The sequence below is a fragment of the Vicia villosa genome, linkage group LG3, assembly GCF_029867415.1.
Source record: "Vicia villosa cultivar HV-30 ecotype Madison, WI linkage group LG3, Vvil1.0, whole genome shotgun sequence".
Taxonomy (NCBI): domain Eukaryota; kingdom Viridiplantae; phylum Streptophyta; class Magnoliopsida; order Fabales; family Fabaceae; genus Vicia; species Vicia villosa.
Genome location: NC_081182.1, coordinates 83,955,313 through 83,982,614, shown reverse-complemented (window position 1 = coordinate 83,982,614; position 27,302 = coordinate 83,955,313). Strand labels below are relative to the sequence as shown.

General features: G+C 32.6%; 1 protein-coding gene and 5 non-coding genes across 6 annotated transcripts; 5 read left to right on the top strand and 1 right to left on the bottom strand.

The window, feature by feature from the left end:
- The first annotated feature begins 4,292 nt into the window (after positions 1-4,292).
- On the top strand, positions 4,293-4,389 carry LOC131593831 (small nucleolar RNA Z103). Its single transcript, XR_009281209.1, has one exon. It is a non-coding gene; the product is annotated as a small nucleolar RNA Z103 (small nucleolar RNA).
- Positions 4,390-4,494: 105 nt separating this feature from the next.
- On the top strand, positions 4,495-4,591 carry LOC131593834 (small nucleolar RNA Z103). The gene has a single exon (XR_009281212.1). It is a non-coding gene; the product is annotated as a small nucleolar RNA Z103 (small nucleolar RNA).
- An 85-nt stretch (positions 4,592-4,676) lies between these two features.
- Positions 4,677-4,772, top strand: LOC131593832 (small nucleolar RNA Z103). Its single transcript, XR_009281210.1, has one exon. It is a non-coding gene; the product is annotated as a small nucleolar RNA Z103 (small nucleolar RNA).
- Positions 4,773-4,843: 71 nt separating this feature from the next.
- Positions 4,844-4,939, top strand: LOC131593833 (small nucleolar RNA Z103). The gene has a single exon (XR_009281211.1). It is a non-coding gene; the product is annotated as a small nucleolar RNA Z103 (small nucleolar RNA).
- Positions 4,940-5,034: 95 nt separating this feature from the next.
- Positions 5,035-5,147, top strand: LOC131593838 (small nucleolar RNA snoR98). The gene has a single exon (XR_009281216.1). It is a non-coding gene; the product is annotated as a small nucleolar RNA snoR98 (small nucleolar RNA).
- An 8,815-nt stretch (positions 5,148-13,962) lies between these two features.
- Positions 13,963-15,094, bottom strand: LOC131656238 (glutathione S-transferase F11-like). The gene is made up of 3 exons (XM_058925993.1): positions 14,891-15,094; positions 14,650-14,698; positions 13,963-14,564 (listed from the first exon to the last, which is right to left on the bottom strand). Exons 1-3 carry the CDS (start codon positions 15,035-15,037, stop codon positions 14,119-14,121), a joined length of 642 nt encoding a protein of 213 aa, XP_058781976.1. The 5' UTR covers positions 15,038-15,094; the 3' UTR covers positions 13,963-14,118.
- Positions 15,095-27,302: the final 12,208 nt, after the last annotated feature.

Below are 27,302 nucleotides of genomic sequence, written 5' to 3'. Positions count from 1 at the left end.
AAGAAAGTTGTGACTTAAATTGTGTGACCCAAATATGCATAACTCATACTTTATAATAAATCATTTTCAACAACTAGGTTAATCCAAATTTGAGCTCTTTAGTCTAGTATTTCACAACGTGAATCACCAGTATTTGTGACAAGAAGTTGACTGGATGGATCAAAAGTATGGACGAAAAACATTATTGAGGACCACTATTCAATTAAAAAGTTTTGAAGAGACTAAAATGGAATTATGGATTATTTATAGGGACCAAAAACATATTTAACCCTAAAAATTAAATGGCAAAAATAGAATAAGCTATTTCAATCGAGCATTTAGGTTAAAACCCAAATAACAATGTCACTAGGTTAAATCATCTTCTTAGTCACTCCACCCTTACATGCATGGTGCTTGGGGGACTTTGAGTCATCCTATTTTATCTTTAATTATTTCACCCTTACGTCGTGCTTGGAGACTATTTGAATGTCATAAATATTACAACCTATAGCCACATATTATCAAAGTTATTGATCCACATACTACATACTACAGTCACATATAACACACAAGGAATCTTAAATGTGGCACAACGAGTTTGGTCACATGCTCGACACTTGAGCGAGCCTGCCATGTCACGAGACTTCTTGAAAAAATGGCCACTCCCAAATATGATGAGAAAGCCCAAAGACCATATATATTTCACTAAATCCAAATGAGTTAAATATATCCACCAATATGGTTAAGTCAATCTATCACATATATTTTACAAATCAATAAAAGAAGACATCTTGTTTGACATATCGTTAACAAGACCATATCTTGGTGGGGCATTCAGCTCTAATGTGTCCATAGCCTTCACATCCATGGCACTGAATCCCTTTGCCTTGGTTAGGCTTCTCTTTAGATTTAGATTTTCTACTAGAATCATAAGTCTTGCTGTTGTCAGATGGAGTGTTCTTGACATTTGGTCTGGACTTCTGATATATTCTTTTACTAAACTTGTTGAGTTGTCTTCCAAGCATGGCTATGGCTTCTGATAGATTTTCATCACTTCCACCATTGCTTTCTTTTGAGTCATCTTCAGTGTTAGATACAAACGCTATGCTCTTGTTCTTCTTTTCAACATTGTCACATATACCCATCTCAAATGTTTGGAAGGAACCAATGAGTTCATCTACCTTTATTTTGCTGATATCCTGAGCTTCTTCTATAGCAGTAACCTTCATAGCAAATCTCTTAGGCAGTGATATGAGGATCTTTCTCACTAGCTTTTCTTCAAACATTTTTTTCCTAAGGCTCCTGAGGTATTGATAATTTCAAGAATATTCATGTAAAAATCATGAATGGTCCCATCCTCTTTCATATCCTGAGATTTTCAAACTTAGTAGTTAACATATGAAGTCTAAACATCTTCACCTCGAATGTGCCTTCATGAGTTGTTTTGAAAGTATCCCAAACATCTTTGGCCAGTTCACAGTGCTGCACAAGTCTGAATATATTCTTGTCTATTCCATTGAACAATGCATTTAGAGCATTGGAGTTGCCCAAAGCCAGCTCTTCCTCATCTTTGCTCCATTCTTCTTTGGGTATTAACACAGTTGTTCCATCTTTCTCTTTCTTCGCAGGATGTTCCCATCCTTTGTTCACAGCTCTCCTAGCCTTGTTGTCCACGGAATTCAGAACGGCTACCATACGAAGTTTCCAGTAGTCATAGTTAGACCCATCCAGAATGGGTGGTCTATTCCCAAATACTACTACATCCTTGTCCATAGTACCAGAATTTATTGTCCCTATATCTCACCCAGAAATAAACAGGCAGGGTGCCTGCTCTGGTGCCAATTGAAAATACTAGTAACACACAATGAATGTAGTAACGAATGTTATGAAATCCACTTCAGAACTGATAATAAAATTTTGCAAAGAGTAAACAAACACAGTTAGGAACGCGAGAGATTGTTTACCCAGTTCGGTGTGAAATAACACCTACTCTGGGGGCTACCAAGCTAGGGAGGAAATCCACTATAAGCAGTATTAATTTAGAGTCAAAACTACCAGTTTATACCCCTTACTTAAGACCTACCCCATACAATTTCAATCTAGTGCTGGACCTGAGTCTACTCACTCCTCCTCAATCACAGCAGTGATAACAAACAGAAAACTACGAAAAGCAAATTGAAGACACACTCCAAATAAATCTTGATCTTGCTTAAAAGCTTCAATCAAGAGACACATCACTCGTGCTTAAAAGCTTAGAGTGACACAACCAATTACAACTCAAAACACCCTATTCCAATACAATCATCAAAGTGACAATTGCTTGGATTACAAGAAAACACTAACACACACACGTGACAATAAACCAAAATGCGCAAAATTCTTCACGCCAAAAACTCTCCCTCTGGAAGTAGGATTAGAAATCTTCTTATAGGCAGCGCTTGGGCCTTCCAAACATAAATTAGGGTTAACCAAGTTAACCTAATTTCCACATCATCAGGGTGTTAATTCATATGTTGTAGACGAGATCTTTTAGCGTGAACCATACAATACTAAATATATAGTTTCCTAATTTGTAGCCCGAGATAAATAAGGAAACATAACAGCTAAATATAATAACTAAACATAACAACCATTGTTGTCAAATACTGATGTCATGACATCGAGCATGACATCCAACCAAAACCTGTATTAGCTCAAGCAGTCAAATCCTACATAACACTACACATAGCATGTCATGACATTAGTCAAGACATCACACATACATAAATGTTTTACCATAAAATGCAGCCAATATAAAAGCATCTACAATATTTCAATCAAACATTTAGGGTAAAACCCAAATAAAAATGTCACTAGGTTAAATCATCTTCTTAATCACTCCACCCTTACATGCATCCTACTTGCGGGACTTTGGGTCATCCTATTTTATCTTTAATTATTTCACTCTTACATATGTCATGCTTGGAGGAGGCTAATTGAATGTCATAAATATTACAACCTATACCTACATATTATCAAAGTTCTCGATCCAACATACTACAATCACATATAACACACAAGGAATCTTAAATGCGGTACAACGAGTTTGGTCACATACTCGACACCCGAGCAAGCTTGCCATGTCACGAGACTTCTTGAAAAAATGGCCACTTCCCACGATGCTGGATGGAGTGGGGGCAAAATTGACCAAATACGAGGAGAAAGCCCAAAGACCATATACATTTTACTAGGTCAAAATGAGTTAAATATACCCACCAATAAGGTTAAGTCAATCTATCACATTTTTTTACAAATCAATAAAAGAAGACATCATGTTTGGTATATCGCTAACAATGTCACTATTATTGTACTCACCACATACAGCATAATTTTACATTTATATATTAGTTCAACTGTTAATTTTACCAACTATTATAAAGTAAATTAATAAATTTATTCACTATTAACAATCGATTAGATTATAAACTATCAATTAACTTATAAACTATAATTTCTTTTGCTATAAACAAATTTATAAACTATCAATTATTTGTATCAAATATATCTTAAGTATACTGAGATGAATCTTATAAATAATATGCTAACTTCAATACAAATATGTTATTTCAAATAAATATTTTTCAACTCCACCCAGACACATATTTTAAAAATAAATTAATAGTTAATTATTTTATTATTTACATAAGAAATTGAATAGGTCGATCATTTTTTTATAATAGTAATTATTTTAACATAGTCTATTTTTAATACTAGTTGACATGCTTTTAACCTAATTGACAGTCCTAACATTATTTTACATTTCAAAAAACCTAGTTATTTGTTTCAACTTGTATGCTGGGCCATTTGGATCTATGGGCTATTCCAACGGGTTATTTTTGCACAAACTAAACTAGGGTTTCGTAGCCGCAAAGACTCTTTCTTCCGTTTTCCCCTTTATAAACACCTCCGCCTCTCCATCCTCACATTATCAGTTACACTCTTTCATATCTTCTTCTCGTACTTGTTTCGGTTTAGGGTTTACCGATTTCGTTTAGGGTTCACTTAATTTTTATAAATTGTGCGTCAAAATACTGATTACCACTGCTCTTAATCCTATGAGCTTTGAGTATGAGCTGACGCCAAAGCAAATTCTCTCTGCAATTTATTTCGATCTGTTTTTCAGTTGGTTTAATCAGTTCTATTGCAGATAGGAAAATTCTCAGCCATATCAACAATCCTCTAATATTTCTTAATTTCTGTTTATTGCTAGGAATTATGTTATTCTGATATGTGATTTTCGATTAATGCTTTTCGGTTTTGAATTGATTGATAAATTGGATGTGATGATTATTTCCCCAGATGATCGAAACTGAACATACTGTGCGAATTTTGTTTCTCTTTTGAGAAATCAAGCCAAATAATCTGATCCATTTTCTGTACACTCAGATTTGATTCAAAATTCGAAATCCGTGGCTTTATGTATTGTATTATGTGTTCTAATGTTTATTTTTTTGCATTATGTTATTAATTTGGTAATTGGATTTGATGATTATTTCCCCAGATGATCGAAACTGAACATACTGTGCGAATTTTGTTTCTCTTAGGAGAAATCAAGCCAAATAATCTGATCCATAATTACAATTCGATAATCTATTTTTACAAATTTTGCCAAAATGCATTATAGATTAACATGTTTAGGTTGCATTGTAATTTTCTTTTTGGGTGTGATGATTATTTCCCCAGATGATCGAAGCTGAAATAACTGTGCGAATTTGTTTCTCTTTAGAGAAATCAAGCCAAATAATCTGACCCAAAAATACATCTTTAATTATTTATATGTTTTCTGTATGTATGATTTAGTGATTAGTTGTGTCTGTATAGCAATTTGGATTTGATGATTATTTCCCCAGATGATCGAAGCTGAACATACTGTGCGAATTTGTTTCTCTTTTGAGAAATCAAGCCAAATAATCTGATCCATCATATGAATTTATCTTAATTTGATATTTGTTTGCATTTATTTTTCCTAAATTTGTGTTGATAAATTAATTTGGAGAATTAAGCAATTGTATATGAAACTAATGATTATACAAATTTGCCTTTGAGAATCTCCTGATATCAAATAACAGATGTTTAATGCTTGCACTACTTTCTGTGTGGATAGCAAGTTTGGCTTGTCTTTTACATTTTAATCATCGAGGAATGTATGCTTCCTTTGATGCTTACATCAATTTGAATACTACACATATCTCTTATGACCATTTTTGTAATAGTTTATAATAGTAGGACACCATATGAGCTTCTCACCCACAGATTTTTCTGAATCAGAATTTTCATAGAGTTATGTTAGACATCTCTTATGACCATTTTTGTAATAGTTTGTAATAGTAGGACACTATATGAGCTTCTCACCCACAGATTTTTCTTTTCTGAATTTTCGTAGATGAGCAATACATGGAACAGAGTTATGTAAAACTTCCATTATTCAAAATTGTGAATGAAATTTTAAGAAAATCATCATTTGATTAAAATTTATCTAGGGGCTGAAATTGAATTATAAATTATTTAGAGGAACCGCAAACTTTATAAAATTCTTATTATAATGGTTGTATAAAAGTTACAAGCCCATTTCCAAGGAAAACTGTTTTTTCCTCAATAAAATTTGAAGATGTACAACAGAATTTCAAGATTTAAGTCATGAATGGAAACATGACGACAAAATAAAAAGCATATCCATTTCATTAAATAAAAATATTAATACTATATAGGGATGAAATAAAATATCGTATTATATAACCATTTGGTCAATAAGTTGCAACATAACGTTACCTTGGTGATCATTTAACTGATGAAGGTATTCTTTCTGGTTGAGGTATACCTTATTTATACAAGGGTAACATCGGAACACAAAAATTACAAAAATTTCACTTTGGATTTTCTTAGTGTCTGGTTTTTTGAAATTTGGTTTGGAATTTTTCTTATTGCAATTATAATTTTATGAATTTAGAAATTGATATTTGTTATTATGCATTTAGATTTAGAAATGGTTGTTTGTTACTATGCAGGTTTTGATGACTTGATAATGACAATGTTTTTACATTTTTGATTTTAACTTGATAACTCTATCGGCTTAACCTCTTTATTATTCACTGCCTTCTACTATGTATTTTTGAAGGCAGTGAATAATAAAGAGGTTAAGCCGATAGAGTTATTAAGTTCAACAAGAAAATCAAAAATGTAAAAACATTGTCATTATCAACCGATTTCTTCATATCCAATGTGGATTTATGCAACAACAAAATAGCATAGTGACAATCTATGTACTAGTTGTACACCAACAAGTCATCAAAACCTGCATAGTAACAAACAACCGTTTCTAAATCTAAATGCATAATAACAAATATCAATTTCTAAATTCTTAATGCAGAATTTCAATGGTCGAGAGGTATACCTGATGAAGGTAAAAATTTGGAATTAAAATTGTATCATCTTTGTAAACATTCACATGTATTGTAAATCAAAGCATAAAATTAATATGTATTAAAGTGTAGAATTTTTTTTTTAAATAACCATGTATTAGAAAAAAATTATGCAAATAACCATACTTCGAAAAAAATTATGTAAATAACCATGTATTAGAAAAAAATTACGCAAATAATCATACTTCGGAAAAAATTACGCAAATAACCAAGTTTCAGAAAACATTGACACCAAGGCGTCATGTGAGATGGTGCCACCATTGTATCAGATGTAGGGAGGCGTCATTTGGGATGGCTCCTATGTACAACTTTTCTGCATTAAGCCATCTCAGATGGCGCCTTGATGCATTTTCAAATGGAAAATTGAACAAAAATATATAAGGAGGCGCCATATGAAATGGCTCCTCCTCCTAAAAGTTGAAGGGAGGCGCCATTTGACATGGCTTATTGGGACTGAGTGTGCCATGTCAGATGGCGCCTAGGACTAAAAAAAAGGGAATAAACCATATGAGATGGCGCCTTGGTGTTAAGGGTTTCAGAAATCTGGTTATTTGCGTAATTTTTTTTGAAACATGGTTATTTGCGTAATTATTTTCAATACATGGTTATTTTAAAAAAAATCTAAAGTGTATACAAATTAATACATACAAAAAGTGTATCAATTACAATTTAAAATGTATAAAAAAATCCATAAAAAAAATCCAGTACCGCATAAATTTACCGTTGATTTTGCCTTTGATGCTTACTTATTTGATGCTTACTTATTTCTGTCTTTGATGCTTACTTATTTGATTCTCTTTCAAACATTATCAACTTGGGGAATTCTATCATCGTCTATGTAAATTAATTCGACCAAATTTTTGCATCAATAGTTGAATATGCTGACCACTCGATCGATGTAGTAGAAATTTGACACTTAAGTTTCAAATAATCATGAACAAAATATAGACCTTTTGAAAGAAACCTTATGCACATAATGCATCAGACACCGTTTTTAGGTGGACCACTATGTAATAGAAAAAATGTCTTCGATAAACCATGTCTTGTCAGATCGACACTTGCTATCGGATGACCCAATTTAGGGAAGCACATCCATTTTAAAAACAGTGTCTTACCACTACGATAAGGAACAAGTGCACATTGAATTGAATCAATATTTTTTTTGGAAACGTATAACCTCGTGTAAAATTCCTTATGCGTCGTCAACTCTTTCAAAAGTGCGATGCGGATAACTGGGTGATTCTCCTCTGATTTACAAAGCAATTCAGATACAACCCGATAACAAATATTATCATCATCCCTAACATTCACAATCTGTTCAATATGTTTGTGCATAAAAAGCGACATTTCATCAATGAATTCAATCCTGGACATTGGTGGTGGTGGAGGTGGTTTGCTAATGCGAGCATCCTTTTGAATACTTTTTTTTGGTTGAGATTTTGGAGTTAGAGAGTATGGGAAACATGAATCAACATGTTCAAAGCACGATAGAGACCACTTTGTTGAATTGTCATCTTGAGTCGGATTTACCTTTTTTGTGGCACCTTTTGTAACACCCCTAAATCTAGAATTCTTTATTTTAATGATTATTTGTGATTTATTGTGAATTATGTGATGTGTGACAACATGTTGTGGGGTGTAGATGATAATTAGAAATTATTTAGATTTAACAATTTTTGTTTAAGTTATTAGAATAATAATAACAAAATTAGAATATTAGAATACTAAATTGAAAAGGAGAATAAGGGTATAATAGTAAGTGTGGGTGATTAAGTGAGGGTACGATGGTAAAAGACCAATTAGGGAGAATAAATTAATAGAAAAAGAAAAATATGAGAATTAAGGATTCATTTTGACTGACGATGAAAAATTGGGAGAACGTGAAAGAAGAGGCTAGGGTAGAGAAATCAAGAGGAGACAACCATTCCTTAGGTCTTGAAGAGAGATCATGCATGGTCATACATTCCACATCTCATGCATTCACAACATCCAAAACAATTATCATATGATTCAGACACTAATCACCCAACATGTTTATCAATGTCAACAACAGTGCAATGCATTGAGACCGACTAACAGACTCAATGCATGTGGTACCAATATCCCTCCCGAATCCACGCCATCTAGGATTAGAGCCAACCAACATCGTGAATAATGTAATTCACCTCGCTCCCGATCCACGCCATCTGGATCAAAGCCAACAGTTGGGCAAGAGTCCACAACACGAAATGCACGCGACACAACCATGCAACAAACACAACACATTGATATCTACATCCATTAATGCGACACACCAATACAGGCCACATGCTGTACATACACGCAACATACAATTTATACAGCTCAACAATATCACACATCATCATCATACACAGTAACATACACACAACTCAGCCCAACAGACAAAATCTCATATGATAAAGCGTAAGTTCCTGATAAATAATTACCTACAATGTCCGAAATTATTTTTATTGATAGAAAATATTTTTAACCTTTTGTAGGTTCAAACGGGGCGTCAACCAGACACCCCAGTAAAAAGTTATAAATTTTCAAAGTTTTGGAAAAATCCAGTTCAACACAGTGGTAACTGGTTACACCCCTATAACCCAAAAATACAACGCCACTAATTTTATTGTAACCGGTTACCTCCAAACTGATAATCGGTTACACTATCACAGAATTTCCTCCTACACCATTTTTACATAAGGTAATCGCTTACCCTTATACTGGTAACCGGTTACACTAAAATCAGAACAAAAAAAATCTGCATTTTTCTGAATACAAAAATCCTTTTCCTTCAACCCCAAAGTCCCAAATTGCAACCAAAAATTATATTTCAAAATTCCAACAATTGCATACACATGCCATACGATATTTCTATTCACTTTACACATCAAATGCATCAATTCAACCACAAATGTGTCAACAATTCATCTTTTAGGTTCATACATTCACAAAGCAATTTCATGAACAAAATCATACAACCATGACAATCAAACCCCCACATACCTAACATTATACAATCCCTTAGAAAGTTGGAACCCCACCTTAGATTGACGGTTCCTAAGCTTCCCACAACAGATTCTTCCAAGCCCTAGCCTTCTTCCTTACTTTTCTGCTTTTACTTCTCTCTGAGCAATCGTTCCAAATGATACTCCTCTCTCTCTCTCTCTCTCTCTCTCTCTCTCTCTCTCTCTCTCTCTCTCTCTCTTCCTTTTTACTCAAATAACCTTTAGACCCCTATTATGGTCTTCCTTCCTTACCCTTACTATTTCTCATGTAAAGACCACATTGCCCTTATTCTTTCTACTCAATTCATCCAGTTTAAATTATTAATAAACTTCTAAATAATTATTTTCACATCTAAATAATCTTAACTCAATTATTTAAATAAAATAGTTATTTCTAATCATCATATAATTTCATAGCTACCCCACAACATATTCCCACGACACACATTATTCCATAAAATCACAAATGTTCACCAATAATGCACAATCAATCAATTAAATAATTAAATATAATATTTGGGGTGTTTCACTCACCACCACCTTCAAGTGGTGGTAACTCCTATTGCATTGCCTTTGTTGATGCTTGTTCTAGGTATACATGGATATACTTCCTCAAACATAAGAGTGAGGCCATGGTTGCACTCAAGTTGTTCCAAACCTATGTGGAAACACAATTTCAAGTCAAAATCAAGGCAATCCAATTTGACTTTGGAGGTGAATTTTGACCTCTCACTAGGTTACTTCAAGAGCAAGGCATTGTCCACAGACTCACTTGCCTCCACACATCCCATCAAAATGGATTTGTCGAACGAAAACATCGACAAATAGTGGAAATAGGACTTACTTTAGTGGCTCAAGCTTCCATGCCCAATACATTTTGGGATCACAACTTGACCACTGCAGTCTATCTGAAAAACAGACTTCCTAAAAATGCACATTCACAATAGATTTCACCTTTCTCTATCCGTCTATCGTGCATAATAAAAAACCAGACTATGATGCACTGCGGATCCTTGGTTGTGCCTGATTACCTTATACGAGACCCTTTAATAGCCACAAGTTGGAGTTCAAAAGCACTAGATGCGTGTAATTGGGTGTATCTCTAACACACAAAGGTCACAAATGTCCCTCCATGGAGGGTAAAATCATTATCTCCAAAGATGTTGTCTTCAATGAGCATGAGTTTCCCTTTCAATCAGACTTTAAACTTAATGAGCCAACACACATGGACACACAAACACCTCTAGCCTCACTACCTATCAGTCTCATTCAATGCCACACAAATGCTCCACCTACTATACTCACCCCTAAAACAAGACAATTACCCCATACACTCACTAGTAAGTGTGCATACTACACCAAGTAGTATATCATATATGATTGAACTTCCCACTCCTCATGATATTCATGATTCCTCCCTGCATCAACCTATGATATAAGGGTTCCAGATTAAGTGTCACATGTTACCACCAATACCATGGTTTCCAAGCCAACCACAGTTGAGCATATACTACATGAGGCATCTACAACAAGCAACCCCTATTCCAACTCTTCCCGGTCTCCTTATTTTCATAACCAACCATCTCTTATTCCTCTCGTGCAAAAATCCCACCCTATGATCACAAGAGTCAAACTTGGTATCTCAAAACCCAAAGTGCTCATAGCTCATGCATAACCTAGTTCAGTAAAGCAAGCCTTGGCTCAACCTCACTAGTTTGAAGCCATGAAGACAAAATATGAGTCCTTGATGAAGAATGACACATGGGTTCTCACTACCTTACCACCTCACAAGCAAACAATTGGGTGTAAATGGATTTTCAAGGTAAAGGAGAAACCTGATAGGAGTGTTAACAAGTACAAAGCCAAGCTCGTTGCCAAGGGCTTTCATCTGTAACATGGATTCGAATTTCATGAGACTTTCTCACCAGGTATCAAGCCCACAACAATTCATGTTATCTTGACATTGGCTCTCACTCTCAAGTGGGAGATTCAACAAATTGATATTAACAATGCATTTCTCAATGGGAACATGTAGGAAAAAGTCTTCATGGATCAACCACTAGGATTCCATAACTCTAGTGTTGCCTTGGTGTGCAAACTCAAAAAGGCGATATATGGCCTGAAGTAGGCTCCACGTGCATGGTATGAGAAACCGCATCATGCCTTAATTCAGTTTGGCTTTGTCTCTAGTCGACATGATCATTCACTTTTTGTCTACAATCATAATAATGTCACAATGTATGCTTTAGTATATGTGGATGATATACTTGTCATTGGTTCATCCACTAAACTCATCCATGTCCTCATTGATAAATTACATGACAAGTTTGCACTCAAGAAACTTGGCGTTCCAAGATACTTTATGGTCATTGAGGTTCATCAACAGGCCATAGGAACACTTCTACTCACTCAAACCAAATTCGGGACTCACTTGCCAAGTTCAATATGACTGAGGCAAAGGGTGTTGCCACCCCCATGATTAGTCAATGCAAGTTAAGCAAACATGGCATTGATTCCTTTAAGATCCGCTTCTATATCGGTCCACAGTTGGTTCCTTAAAATATGTCACGCTCACACGATCAAACATAGAGTTTTCAGCCAACAAAGCATGCCAATTCATGGCATCACCCTTGGAGTCCCACTGGTCTGCAGTTAAGCGCATATTGCATTACGTGAGTGGCACGACTATGCATGGTCTTCTACTTTTACCAGCCAAACAACTATCAAAATTCCCTCATTGTGCGTATAATGACTCTGACTGGGCCAGTGACCTAGATGACAGGTGTTCAACATCAGGATCGTGTGTGTTTTTCAGTCCAAATCTCGTGGCATGGAGCTCCAAGAAGCAAGGGTTAGTGGCACGCTCAAGCACAAAAGCATATTATCACGCGTTAGCTCACACCATATCTGAGTTACTATGGCTGCAATCACTCCTATCTGAGCTTAAAATCGGGCATCCTGCCTTACACTCCTGTGCGATGACATAAGCGCAATCATGCTAGCTCACAATCCCATCTTGCATGCGAGAACTAAGCACATAGAGTTTGACATACACTTCGTACGTGAAAAGGTTGTAGTCAATCAACTACAGATCCAACATGTTCCTACACATGCTCAACTTGTTGATGCTCTCACAAAACCATCGCCGACAACTTTGTTTTCTGCATTTCGTGACAGGCTCAGAGTGTCTACTTTTGATCTCCCATAAGCTTGCGGGGACGTATTAGATAAAGGTCATGCAACTGTACATGATAAGCATGCATGACCATTGTATCTGTAGACTAACATAGGTTAGAGAGAATAACTAACTCTCAAGTTAGTTACAACAAACTCAAAATGTGTAATATGCATATAATCAATGAAATCCTGGAAGCAAAACTTGCATAAAATAATTCCATATCCTCATCACTCTCTCTAATACGTTTAAACTCAAAACTATAAATTCTAGATTCAAATAGAATCAATTTTGAAGACAAAATCAATTTTACTTTAAATGAATCAAACACTCTAAAATCAGTTTTTCATTTTTAAAATTACTTTTATCTCTTCCAAAAATTAAATCAAACCTCTCGGCACAATGCTTGACCAGTGCCCATACCTCTCGACACAAACTCTAGAATATTAGAACCCCTTTTCCCTGAGAATCAGAATGCGAAAGTAAAAAAAAAAAAAAATTAAACCAAACCTACACGTAAAAATCAAAACAAACCTACACTAATGGTTTGGGTTAATTAAAGTGTCAATTAAATTAACAATGAAAAAAATGTGTGGCTTAGAAGTGAATTGGGAATGTCGGTATATAGTGGCTTGGGCTGTTTCTTGCAGCAACAAAAAATATCTTTTTAAACGTTGTATCTTTTTATCAAATGAGATAATTTTCTCTACAAATAATAACAATTTAGAAAAACCAAAAGCAACAAAAATCATATTTTTACAAGATAAAGGGCCAGTTTGTTTCAGCTTTAAAAAATGGATTTTTTCTTTGTATTTTTGAAAACAGATTTTTTAAAACCGTTTTTCAAAATATTACAAGTTTTTTTATATTCGTTTTTTTAAAAATGAAACACTTAATTTGACATCCAAAAACATAAACATACATAATTGAAGACCAAAACTTAGTCAAAATCATAATTTTTTCAAAAAGTTGTATTTCAAAAATGATTTTTATGAAAATCTATTTGAAATAGCTTCAAAATTAAGTGATTTTTTGAAATTTTGATATCCAAATTTTTTTCCCATAAATAGATGAAATACCTAAAATCACATTTTAAGAATAACTATTCAAACAAAGTTTTCATTTGAAGCTTTTATAAAAAGTTTCTTTGTAAAAAAAATTTTCACAAAATTTGGTAACACCATAAAAATCATTTTTAAAAAAAGCCAAAACAATTGGCCCAAAATCAAATTATTTTGAAGTTGTTTTCTTCTTCTCTTTTTAGTGTAGGAGAGTATGATGAAACTTTATTATGCAACCTATAAAGTATTTCCAATATTCTCTAAAACAAGATCTCAACTTCATAGTTAAAAACTTTTATTCTTCAATAATCATTAAGTGCTAAAACATACACATTTATAGATAATTCATATTCTTTTAGCCAATGAAAAGAAAAATTTAAACTTTACTTTATTTTTTCCTTCCTTTATATTATCATATGAATAAGACTCCTTAGTTAACCAACCAAATTCTTCAACTTCTTCCAAGCTGGCCTACTTGAAATCTTCTCCCACCAAGCATTCACATTCTTCCTCTCACTAACCAAATGTCCCATTTTTGCTCCCTCTATAAGATGTCCAATTCCAGGAAGATGACTAAGATCAGCCAAACTAAAGTAATCACCAGCAAGATAACTGCTTTTAGAGAGCCTACTTTCATACACATCAAACACCTTCTCTAGCTTCTCTTCACAACTATGAACCAAACCCATGTCTCCATCTTTACCCATCCTTGGCAAAATTACAAGATTAAACATGATGTTGAAACACAAATCATTGAAATTGTGTGCTTCTACTTCAAGCCATTGGTCCACCATAGCTTTCTCTTCCAATGTTGTGCCAAGTAGGTCAGGTCCACGGTCGGCGTATTTTTCCGCGTAGTACCTTATAATTGCCCTTGATTCTGCACAAATATAATTGAGAGAAACATAAAAAAAAATGACACTAATTAAGAAAGCTATAATAAATTATTTTTGCAGTTTCCTCACCAAAGAGTCTCAAATCACCATCCTCTATTACTGGAACTTGACCAAAGGGCTGCAAAAAAAAATATAAACCCTAATTAATACTCACTCTGGTCTTATTTATAAGAAAAAGTTTATTTTTTAAATATATTGAATAATCAATGTATGTGGTTTATGGTTTATATACTGTCTAGATACATAGATTATTCAAGAAGGTTTCTTGTACAAGAAGTTATCACATGTGCATTTATGAAATATATATTACCTGGAGGAGAAGAAATTCAGGATGCTTTTGTTCTCCTTTATCAAGATCAACATGGACAATTTCAAATTCTATCCCTTTTTCTATGAGGCAAGCCAACACTCTCTGAGGGCATGCTGCTCTTATTGAACCATAAACTTTAACCACCATGTTTCCTTTGCTTTTGTTAGTTGAAAAATGCTCTGAATTTTTTTTTATGATTATAGGTATTACTCTTAGGGTGTTATATATTGATGAAACTAGCAACATGTGCCTATGTTTTCTCACTTGATGTTTATGGGTATTACTTAACTGTCCAACCAAGAACACTGGAAGTAGCAAATTCGGGGGTTGACACGTGAGTTTGTGACTTCTTTGACTTAATTATATTCAATGCCTTTTGAAAAGTAATAGATATTTGTTTGTGCCTATAGTTTTTACCAATTAGGGAGTAATATTTTTGATGCGGATATTTACTAGTATGTTACAATATATTTATTTATTTATGGGTCTTGCTAACGAGTGCCCTTAGAGCACTCTTTAAACATATTAAATAAAAAAAATTATTTTTTATAAAAAGTCATAATTTCAATTTTCAATATATTGAATCCAGGCATTTTTAATTTTTTTTTACCACTTTAATCACTTAAAAAATGCCCTAAAAGTACTAGTTAACATTTTTTTTATTTATAAATATTATAATGTCTTAAAATAAATATTAAATTAAAAGACTATTTAGGTTGTTCAATTTTAAAAATGATCATTTAAGTCATAACTTTCTAAAATCCATTACATTTATCTTTTTGTTTATTCTATTAGTTAAAATCAATAAATTAGTCTATGTAATATTGATGTGTAATTTGTACCTTCAACGCTTCAATTAAATGACTTTCAATAAAAATAATTTTTATGTAATAAAAAAACAATTAACTTGATAGAAGATTATAAAATAAAGACAAAAAAACACAAAAACACAATAACCTGTTTACCCAATTCTATGAAACAATATACTATGGGAAGAGAACAACTATCTAATTCACTATAATTTGTTGCAAATGATTAGAAATTAATTACAAGAAAAAGAAATAGTTACAAAACTTTTCAAGAACAAACTCTAGTTTCTACTTAAATGTTTCTCAATCTCTCCAATTAACCATTGTCTCTCCAAATATTTTCTTACTAGGATTCTCACATCTTTAGCCTTAAAATATAACAATAATGACAGAGATACATATTTATATCCATTGAAACCCAAAGAATGCATAATAAGCCCAACACTCAACCCATTAACAAACACAGGTCGAAACAAATGAACCAACTGCCACCCAATGCCTATCCACTGTTCTGATTTGCAATTTTAGGTGACCACCTCCTGCCGCCGCCAACCACTTTATTCGGACGGCCTCCCTATAATGCTAACGTCTTCTATCAACTTCTTGATTGATTTTAGGACTTTTCGGCTTTTGCCATCTCAAAATATTTTTTTTCTCTTCATCACTTACCATTGTAAGACATACTTCAAAATAATCAAGTTCATATATTTTTCTAATATTTCACACTACTAATAGTATTTTTTTTTTTTAAAAAGTTGTACTGTTATATTTTTAAATCATTGTATATTATATTAGTTATCGTAGTTTATGTACTATATTTTAACAGTATAAAAATGATAGCATTTGAGTTTTATTTTTAATATAAGCTCCTTAAATTATAAAAATATTAATTTAATTAAATCAAACAACTCCGTTCTTCATTAATTTATATTTCATAAGAACATATCATAAAATCTCAATTAAATTAAACCAATTGTTTTCCATTGATTCGAATTCATTATCCTTAAAACTGAAATACCGAGCCTTAATTTGACAACTATTTATTTATGGACTATGGTAAATAAAAAAGCATGCACCACAAAATTTCAAAAATAATAACATTTGTTTCAAATGTAGTGGTGGTTGAAAAATAGGAACGTCGCGCAAATGTTGTGGTGGTTGTAACACCCTCATGCCAGCTGCATCAAACAATGTATTATACTATGTCGTTTTAACTTTTAAGAATCATGAATATTTTCTTCACTATGAAAGATATATGAACTAACTAGCCGTCTACCCGTGCCATGCACGGTAAATTTGATTAAAATACTATTACTAAAAAATATTTTTAAGTATTTAATATTAATGGTGTTTTCTATAAAAATATTAATAATTTGTATAAATTATAAAATAAAATATATTTTTTATAAAATTACAAAAAATACAAAGTATAAAAATATTTTGAAAAAATTATTCACTAATTTATTTTTAAAAATCAACGTATTAAATAAATAATAAAATTAAAAATCATTGATAAATAAGAATTACATAAACCATTAAAAAAAAAGTAAATAAACCAAAAATTAAACATAAGTAAGAAATAGAAATAAAGAATGCTAAAAAAATAAATGATACAATAAATTAAAAGTATTAAATATCAATAATATTAAATAATTTCAAAATCAATAGCTACAAAAAAATATAAAGAATTAACAAATAAGAATAGAATAAAATCACATATAATAACGTTGAATTATAAAAATAAATTAAAAATAATACTATAATATTTATCTCTTAATCCTTCATTTTTCACAAATCCAACTTCTTCATCAAAAAAATTTATGAAAAATAAGTCTCGTAATACTAAATTTGTACCTAAAAAAATATAATTAGAAATTAATAAACATAAACAAAGAACATTTGTACCTACAAAAAGTAAAAATTAATAAACATCAATAAAATTAGAAGAACTCCATCATTTACTACCTAAAAAAAATCATGGATTAACAAATATTAATAAAATTAGAACAACATATCATATTATAATAATGAATAAAAATTAAATTAAAAAAATAATATTATAACATTTATCTTCTAATCCACCATATTTCACATTCCAACTTCATTTTTTAATCTCTACCTTTCACAATCCAACTTCATCAAGACATTTTTTCTAAAATATATATTTCATAATGCTTCAAAATTTGTATCTAAAAAAAATAAAAAATAAATAAACACTAATAAAATTAGAAAAACTTCCAAATATTTACCTACAATCAAATAATTAAATATTAATAAAGATCAACAAAATAAAATTAAAAAATCTTTACCTCCATTGTTATAATATTAATTAACAAAAATCAATTAACAAAATAATATTATAACATTATTTTCTAATAACCTCCATCTCTTACAATTCAACTTCTTCACTAATTCTTTAATAAAAATTATGTTCCGTATTCCTATTAAAATTGCACCTACAAAAATAAAATCAAAGATTAACAAATTAATAAAGAGAATAAACATGATGAAGTGGAAAGAGAAATAATAACAATAACATCACTAACTTGAACCTTAAACATGTATATTCAAATGTTAGTAAAATTTAAAAAATTATAATGTTCCCCCAAAATAAAGAATTAGACATTCAAGGACACATTTCAATCAAACTTATTGAACTGTTAAATGATGTTGTCTTTTGCAAAGAAGTTGAATAGAATATTGAATATGTAGATGCATGTTTTACCTTATTTCAAAAATATGATTTCATATGACCATATGATCACAAAAGGAAAGAAAGAAAGGGTGTGTTGTGCATGCAAAACATTTGCTAAATTTGAAAAGATTCAGTATTTGACATCTACAAAGGCTATTAAACCAAAAACAAAATAACAAAATTGTTCTTACTATTTATAAAGATGGATGTAGTTAGTGGTTAGTTATTATTTTGTAAGATGTTAGTGGATAACTATTATTAAATTAAATTTAGCAAAAAACTTTTTTTGGAGCACCACGATGAAGTTATGGAATTAGTGGTTAAATGACTTGAATATTAACTCTATTATATATATATATATATATATATATATATATATATATATATATATATATATATATATATATAAGATGAAGTTAAATTTATCCAAAAAGAGTATCCGATGAAGTTTATGGGGTTAGTGGCTAAGTGAAAAATAAATTAAATTTATTAGTCAAAAAAATATATTTAATGAATTGGAATTTACCTTAAATAAATCAATGTTGTGGTGAAAGGTTTATGTTTTATTTTTTCTTAAATTAACTAATTGATTATTTATGATGAAATGGTGAGTGGGTGAGTGGTTTATGTTTTATTTTTGTTATTTATTTATTAAGTTAATTAATTTTTTTAGTGTTGAAACGTGGTTAGTGGTTATGTTTTATTATTAAATTAATTAATTGATTATTTATGATAAAGTGGTGAGTGGGTGATTGGTTTATGTTTTATTTTTGTTATTTATTTATTAAATAGTATGATTTATTAAATGAATTAATGGAGTGTTATTTATTTATTAAATTGTATTATATTTATTATTAAATTGTATCATATTTATTATTAAAATTATTATTATTATTATTAATTTTATTTTAATTATTAATTATTTAATTAGTGGATTAATTTTGGAGGGAGTTTTGGAGGGAAATTTTGGTGGGAAAAAGTTACAGGATTATAATTTAGTATGATGATTTTGCATGTTAAACATTAATTGTGTTTTTTAATGTTTAATGTTGCAATGTATGTTATCACCTACCATTTGCTATTTCATTTCATCACGTAATTATCAACAGTTGTAACTACTTTATTATACTAGTATGTTTTTAATAATTTCGTATAGAGTTGCGAAAAGTATATCTTGTCGTTTCTCTTTTTATTTTTAAATTTGATGTTATATATAGGCCCAAATTTATTTATTTTTCTTCCGGATTTGAGTGAGTACAATTCGGTTTAAAATGAACGGTTTAATACGGTTTTGACTTATTATTGGACCGGTTTAAAATTTATTGCATAATTAGAATTAGTGTGGTTTTTATTTTTTAAAATTATTTCTTACATTCAAAATTTGGTTATTTTAATTTCTGTACTGGTTTACAACATATGATACAATTAAATCATTGTGTTTTTCTTTTCATTTTTAATCAATTCTTTATTAAAAAAATTAAAATGGATTTAATTTTCAATTCAGAAAACGGAGGTAGTTAGCCCTTAATTCGTTCAATACTGGACTATAAATGATGAGAATATCTTATCCTGCTTCTTGGATCTCTCACTCATTATGCAAGTTGTCTAAAATACCATCCTGCTTTCGTAGATGTGCTTTCGGAAGCACCCGTTTTTTTGTTTAACGTTGTTTTGTTACGTAGATGTACATACGAAAGTTTCTGTAGATGCATCTACGGAAGCATTTGATGTTACATTCGTGTCAAAATTCTCACTCTCCCTTATTCTTCAATTTTCACATTTCCAAACACCCAAACTCTCCAAACCTCAAATATCAAACTTCCATAAAACTTATTTTCTTTCTCTCGAGTTTGGATGATAAAGTCAATATCAACTATCATCACATTTCAACAACTTCAAAACTTAATTTAATCGGTAAGTATTCAACTTTTTGAGTTATTTTAGAGTTTTTGTGATAGAGTTTGAATTCAATTTTTAGGTGTAGAAATGATTGGATAGTTTTATAAATATAGTTTAAAGACAATGTAGGTAGTGTTTGATGTGTAAAACGGACGATCAAGCCACCAAAATGGGGTTTTTAACCCTCTACAACAATGACCAGACACCATTGTTGTGTTTTGGAGGTTTCAGAAGCTTCTGTAGATTCATCTACGGAAGAAAGGAACATTGGGTCATTCCGTAGACGCACCTACGAAAGAAACCTAGTTTTTTTAAACGTAAGGTACTTCCGTAGATGCATCTACGGAAGAAAAAATATTTTTCTCGCTTTTCTTGTTATAACTACATATTATCTAACTCGATTTATTTGTATCATAATGCAGACATTATGGCTGACCATCCAGCCCAATTATACATGGGAGGACTACAAAACATGCATCCGTGCGGCATGAACGGATGCATGTAGTATCACAGGTGACTCATGGAGTTGCCGTTTCAGCCAATGTACCTGCTACACCCGTTTCAGTCCGACCTTTTCCATCTGTTCTAGTTCTAGTCGAGGGGCTTTCTCCATCCGTTCCAGATGAGAGACCTCCTCCATCTACTACTACATCACGGAGGCCTTGGGATGATATTGAGGGTTCCTCATAGATACTCTCTGCCCACAGACGTCGATGAGACAATTCTTCTACTTTTGTGCCTATGCCAGTGACGGCCGATGCAGGATCTTCGGTGCCACCTCCTGAGCTGCACGTGGATGATCCGGTGACGGAGCCTGTCTTGTATCCGGGGGGTCCTGTAGATGCATCCATGTTGACAAAGTATGCAGATCATTCAGCCAGACATATCTTGAAGAGGGAGGTAAATTATCTTTGGTTATTACTTATTACTTTTTTTTCTTCAAGTTATGACTTTTCTTATTAATAATAGTGTTTTTTTGGAAAATTTTAGGATATGGATCCCCAGAGGTTCTAAAACCACAGTCGAAAGATTTTCGCTCTCGCACAACCTGACGAGCTGTGGTTCCAAGATGCACTTGTAGCTTTTGGGCCGAGGGACCTCTGTCAGGTCGGCTTCTAGAAGATCCATAATGGGATGCTGATGGTATTTGCAGAGAGGTGACATCCATAGACTCCGTCCTTTCATCTTCCTCATGGTGAGATTACCATCACTCTTGACGATATTGCATGTCTTCTGCATCTACCTATCAGGGGCATCCTCCTTGGTCACGATAGGCTGACGAAGGAGGAAGTGATGGAGATGCTGATTGAGGAACTAAGGGCGGATCCTACTGACGCGCTTGAGGAGTTGGGGAGGACCCGTGGGGCGCACGTTAGGTTTCATTCCTTGCAGCGGATATATGATGTCGAGCTTCTTGCGGCACATGAGGCTGCTGGTGACGAGGCAGAGGCGGATATACACAGAGAACAGGTGTTGGGATGTTACTTCTTATATTTGATAGACACTAATCTCTTTGTGGATACGAGCTCAACGTACAAAGACGTCATTTACCTGACGTACTTATTGGATATCACATGTGTCCATGAGTACAACTGGGTAGCGGCTTGTCATACCCCAAAATTTGCCTTCCATATTCCATCTACAATGATTCAAAATTCAAGATCCAGTCCCAAAGATTACCCATTCAAAGTCCAGATGATCCAGAGGTCAACTACAATCAAAGCATGATTCAAACCTACGATCATTGGTCAAACATCAAGTATAGAGGTGCATAACCATCATTTGATCAAAGATTGATCATGAATCCATTAATAGAAACTCAGAGATGAACAAATACAAAAAGGTTCAAATTAGGGTTTCTTAGGAGAAAGTCAACCCAACTTTGACTGGGTATAACTTTCACATGGAACATCAAAAATGCCCCACTCAAAGCCTATTTTGAAGGAAATTGGATTCCCTACAACTTTGTCTCTCACAAGCCAGGGCTAGAAATGATTCATTTGAGAGATACAGTGCAAAAGATTACAGGTCATTTTCAGGCATCCTTCAAAAGCAGTTTTTTGTCAGAGAGGATATGGTCAAGATAAAAGCTCCAAATGAAAAATATATTCCAAAGTGGCTTATAGAGTACCTCTTGAGGTTTCCAAAAAGTATTAGAACTCCCTCATAGCTTAAAAATTGAGTGAGATATGCTTGATCAAAGTTGGGTGATTTTGGAGGACCAAATGTGAAAAAAGAAGGTTCAAATTGAGAAATTTTGCAAATGGGCCTATGGTTTTATGATACAAACTTGGTCCACAAGCCATTAGCATGCCCAAAATCATTTGCCACGAAAATTAGCATTATATTTGATTTAATATGATTTTTTATTTCATTTTAATGATTTAATTAAGATTAAAAATCAAATATTTTGTTAGGAAATATATTTTGCTGATTTCCAATCAATATTTATGACAAAATAAAATATATTTTCGTGACTAATTGATTGGGAAAAGATTGATACAAGAATTGGCCAAAATAGAAAGTTTTCATTCAAGATTTAAGTCAATTTTACAAACTTTGCAAGATTGGATTTCAAGAGGCCTTGGGCTATAATTCTTAACCTAATTCACTCTTCTATAAGTAGTGAATAGAGGGCATAGGACTAGGGGTCGGAATTCTGATCAGAGGCATAAGCATAAGAACAAAAAAATTGTCAAGAAACTCAAGATCAGTTTTGGAGAATTGGAGGGTTTCAACGAGATTCAAGGTGTGCAAAAGTTCCCTCGAGGCATTCTGAAGCTACCTGGATAATTACTCTGCTTCAACAACCCCAGAATTTCTCCAAACAAGCCCAGGTATGTCGCACTGAACTTTGCGCCGATTAGGTTAATCCTTGTATTATCATGTGAAATTGTTTGTATGTTATGCTTTGTTACCATGTGGTGATCGTTTCTGGATATTTTGATTGGAGTTTGCGTGACTTAAACGTGTTTCACCATTGATAGCCGAGTTAGGTTTTCAGGGTTTGAATTGGGGCTTTTCGCTAGAGGTAAAATTAGGTTACAATAATGGTGTGAATGAGTTCGCATGGTTCAGACGAAGGGTTTGGATAGGTCGCGAACAATTTATGTGCATGTATATGGTAATCGTTATTTTCCAGGTGCGTGTAGCTACGGAAAGAATCGTAGCAAATTCATGGCTGATTTTGCAGGTTTTCGCAGGTGGGTTGGGGACGATGATGCGTTGTCATCAAGTGATTCGTGAATTTGAATTGCGCGCGCTTTGTTTTCATGCGTGGTTACGTTCTTTTCATATTGTTATGGGTGCGTGTTACAAACAAATAAGTCAGTTAGTAGGAGTGGTTAGAGAGCGCGTATGGGAGTGGAGGGTCATAGGTTCGAACCCTCCCTCCAACATTTTTTTTCTGAAAACATTGTTTCTTGATTCAGTGCATGCGCATTTAGTTAGCTTACCATGCACCCTCTCAATCTGAACCACAGGATCATTACCCAACTAGATCTAACGCACCCAGGACCTAATGCCTATACCTTGCACCCTCAAAGCTGCCACACTAAATCCTAATCCTAATAAGCTAAATAATTTTAATTATTTATTTGTTTAAATTAAAATACTTTTTAATATATTATTTATATACTAATAATTGTTTTTTTTAAATATAAGTTAGTATATAATATTTATATTAAAAATTTCAATTTGTTGTTCGTGCCGATTAAATCGATTAATCGCTATGGTCAACAATAATTTTAATTAAAATGCTATTTAATTAAAATGCAATTAAATCATATTCGGTTAAATGGTTGCAACTATTTTATTAGTTGTGATGATTAACCTTTCTTTTTCTAACTTTAATTCGTTATTCTTTTTAATCGAATCAATCGATTACGAGGGGTAACTGTCATACCCCAAAATTTTCCCACAGTATTTCTCTTATTCAAGCTTCAAGTCCATATGCAAAAGCTCATAGACACACCCTCCCATACAAGGCCCTGAACTAGGATTTAGGTCAGGCAAAAGAAAATCATTGAATCAATGGCTCAAGGTGGTTCCATAGGGTCACCAACATCCTAAAGAATCTCCATGTAAAGTTCCAAGCCAATCAGAGAAAGTTGAGTCCCTCAAATCTTGATTAGGGCAACAATCGACTCTCAAGGGCAAAATAGTCATTTCAAGTCAATACACAGTCAAAATTCAAGATATTTGGTCAGCAAAATCCTCTTAACCCTAAAATCATCATTTGATCAAGGGTTGATCATGATGATACAAGGAAAGATCAGAAAAGTCAAAAGTCAAAAGTTACTATTTTGGGCATGAACTGAAGAAAGTCAATCAAACTTTGAAAATTCACCAAATATTCATGCTTCATCAGAAAAATTCCCACCAAAGCTCATTTTGAAGGGAATTCATTCTTCTATCCAATGGTCCAAGAATCAAAGCTCATAGGTCAATAATATAAGAGATATGGCTTCATACATTATAGGTCCTTTTCAAAAGTCAACAAGAAGACACTTTTTTCAAAAGGGCATAAAATGAGAATGGAAAATAATTTTGATATGAGACCAAAGACACTGATTAGAGGACTCTCTAAGGTTTCTAAAAAGTCTTAGAACACTTCCATACCTCAACAATTGAGGGAGATAGGCCTTGCTAAAGTTGGACTATTTTGGAGGGAAAAATATGAAAGAATTTGAACATTTTTGCAAATGGGTCCAAGTTCTTTTTATCCAATCTTGATTCTCAAGTCTTCTAGAGCCCATAAACAAGTTTCCACGAAATTATGATGATTATTTGATTATTTTAATAATTAAAATAAGATTTAAATCAAGTAAATCAAAGAAATTTGAAAAGATTTGATTTAGTCATATTTTTAACCAAATTCAATTATCAATTAACATAAATAATTGATTCAAATTTGTGGAAAAGAGATTGGCAAGAGATTGGATCATATTGGCAAAATTTGACAAATTAAGAAAGATTTTCAAATCAAATTTTCCAAAACTTGTATCTCAAGATTTAACAAGATTTCTTTTGGTTTGTTGACCTAAAAATCACCTCTATAAGTAGACAAACCCTTCAGAAGCAAGTTTTTTTACGAAATCTGCAGCCAAAGAGAGCCCTAATCCGAATCTTAAAAAGTGAAGAATTCTCAAAATCGAATTTCAAATTCCAGGGCAATTCAAGGCCTCTAAAGGATTCAGTCACGATCATTGACTCACTTTGAAGCTATTCGGATCATTGTTGAAGCCTGACACGCTCGGAATCGCCCCCTAATAACCACGGTTTGTGCTTTTGGATTTTTCTTTGATTCCTCTAATTCATGCTGCATAAACATTATTTGATTACATGTTCTTGTTTGTGATGATATCTGGAACGTTTCTGTGTGCTTAATTTATGATTTGCGTTGGTATACCGCTGGATGCCATTGTTAGGTTTTCTAAACCTTTTTTAGGGTTTCACGATTAAGGAGAAATTAGGGGAAAACGAGGCTATTTTTGGACTCAGTGAGTCTAGACGATCGAGTCCATGAGGTCGCGAAGTGTCTTTGTGTTTGTTTTGTGGTTTTCCCGTTTTTGCAGGTGTAAAAGATATGAGATTTTATGGCGTTGTTGCGATAAGCGCTGTAATAACTCAAGTGCAGAAAATCTGGGGAAGACGACGAGACGTGGCATCGTGTGGTTGGTCAATTCAAAAACGGAACGCGCGCGTCTTTGGGGGGAAAGCTTTGGAATCCGGTGCGATAAGACTTATGCTATACCATGTGCGTGCATCATCACAACCATCAGATCTCCAGGCCAGATGATCCAACGCATCCAGATCTGCCAGTCTATCATATGGACCTCAGCGCGTGCCACACACGATCCAGCTGAGTATTTTCCAATTTTTATTTTATTATTAATTACATAATCCTATTATAATTATTCATATATATATATATATATATATATATATATATATAAATCATTAAAAAATTTTATTTTCTTTCTATAATAAACTATTTATTTTCTCTAAAACCTTTTTTTAATTTTATATGTTTATATATTAGTTTGATTTATAATTAAAATTATTTTATCTATTTATATTTATATGTTCTTTTTAATTACATTTATTTAATATTTATTTAATTATATTGTTTATTCATTTTAATTCTTATTTAGTTTATATTTAATAATATATCATATTTATTGTATTCTAACTCCAAAAAATTCAAAAAAAATTATTTTCACACTCGATTTAATGTTCTTGTCCCGATTTAATTTATTAGGTCGTAAGACCAATAATTAATTAAATCAATTTACTATTACACTCGATTTAAATCCCAATTAGGGTTTGCCCTACACTGAATACATTTTCTTTTTCGTGCCTTTTCAGGGTTAGAAATAAGATCAATCCCGAATACGCGCCTGATTCAAAAAAACCAAAGTTAAGTATTTTACTTAATTTAATTTAACTTTCTTTTTGGTTTATTTTATATAAGGGTTTGTTTCGCCTTCATCTTTTTCTACCTTGTTTCTTTTCAGGGTTAACCTTAAAAGGCGCCCTATCAACCATATCAGATCAAACCAGAGCTAAGTACCTTTGCCTACGTTATTATTTTAAATTTATCTATTCGTTATTTTAGGGTTAATCTTGTTCGCCCTCGAATTAGCCATACACTCACCCTCTTTTGTTTGCCATCTTTTCCTTTTCAGGGTTTGTCAAATGCCAAAGCTACGTGTATTGGTAACCCTAACTCTAATATTTTCTGTTTTAATTTTTTAATTATATCCCGCTGGTTTCAATTCCCCTCTCCTCCGCTGGTTACAATTTCCCTTCCCCATTATTATTATTATATTATTGTGTGGTTAGTAATCTTAGGGAGTGCAAGCCTTAAATCGATGTAGATAATTAATTATAAGATAATTTTCTGAATATAATCACGTGATTGTTGCACACACGCACGCTTTTGGGGTAACCTCTCTGTTGCCTTGTTGCCTGTTGCCTTGTTGCCTGTTGCCTTGTGTTTTTTGCA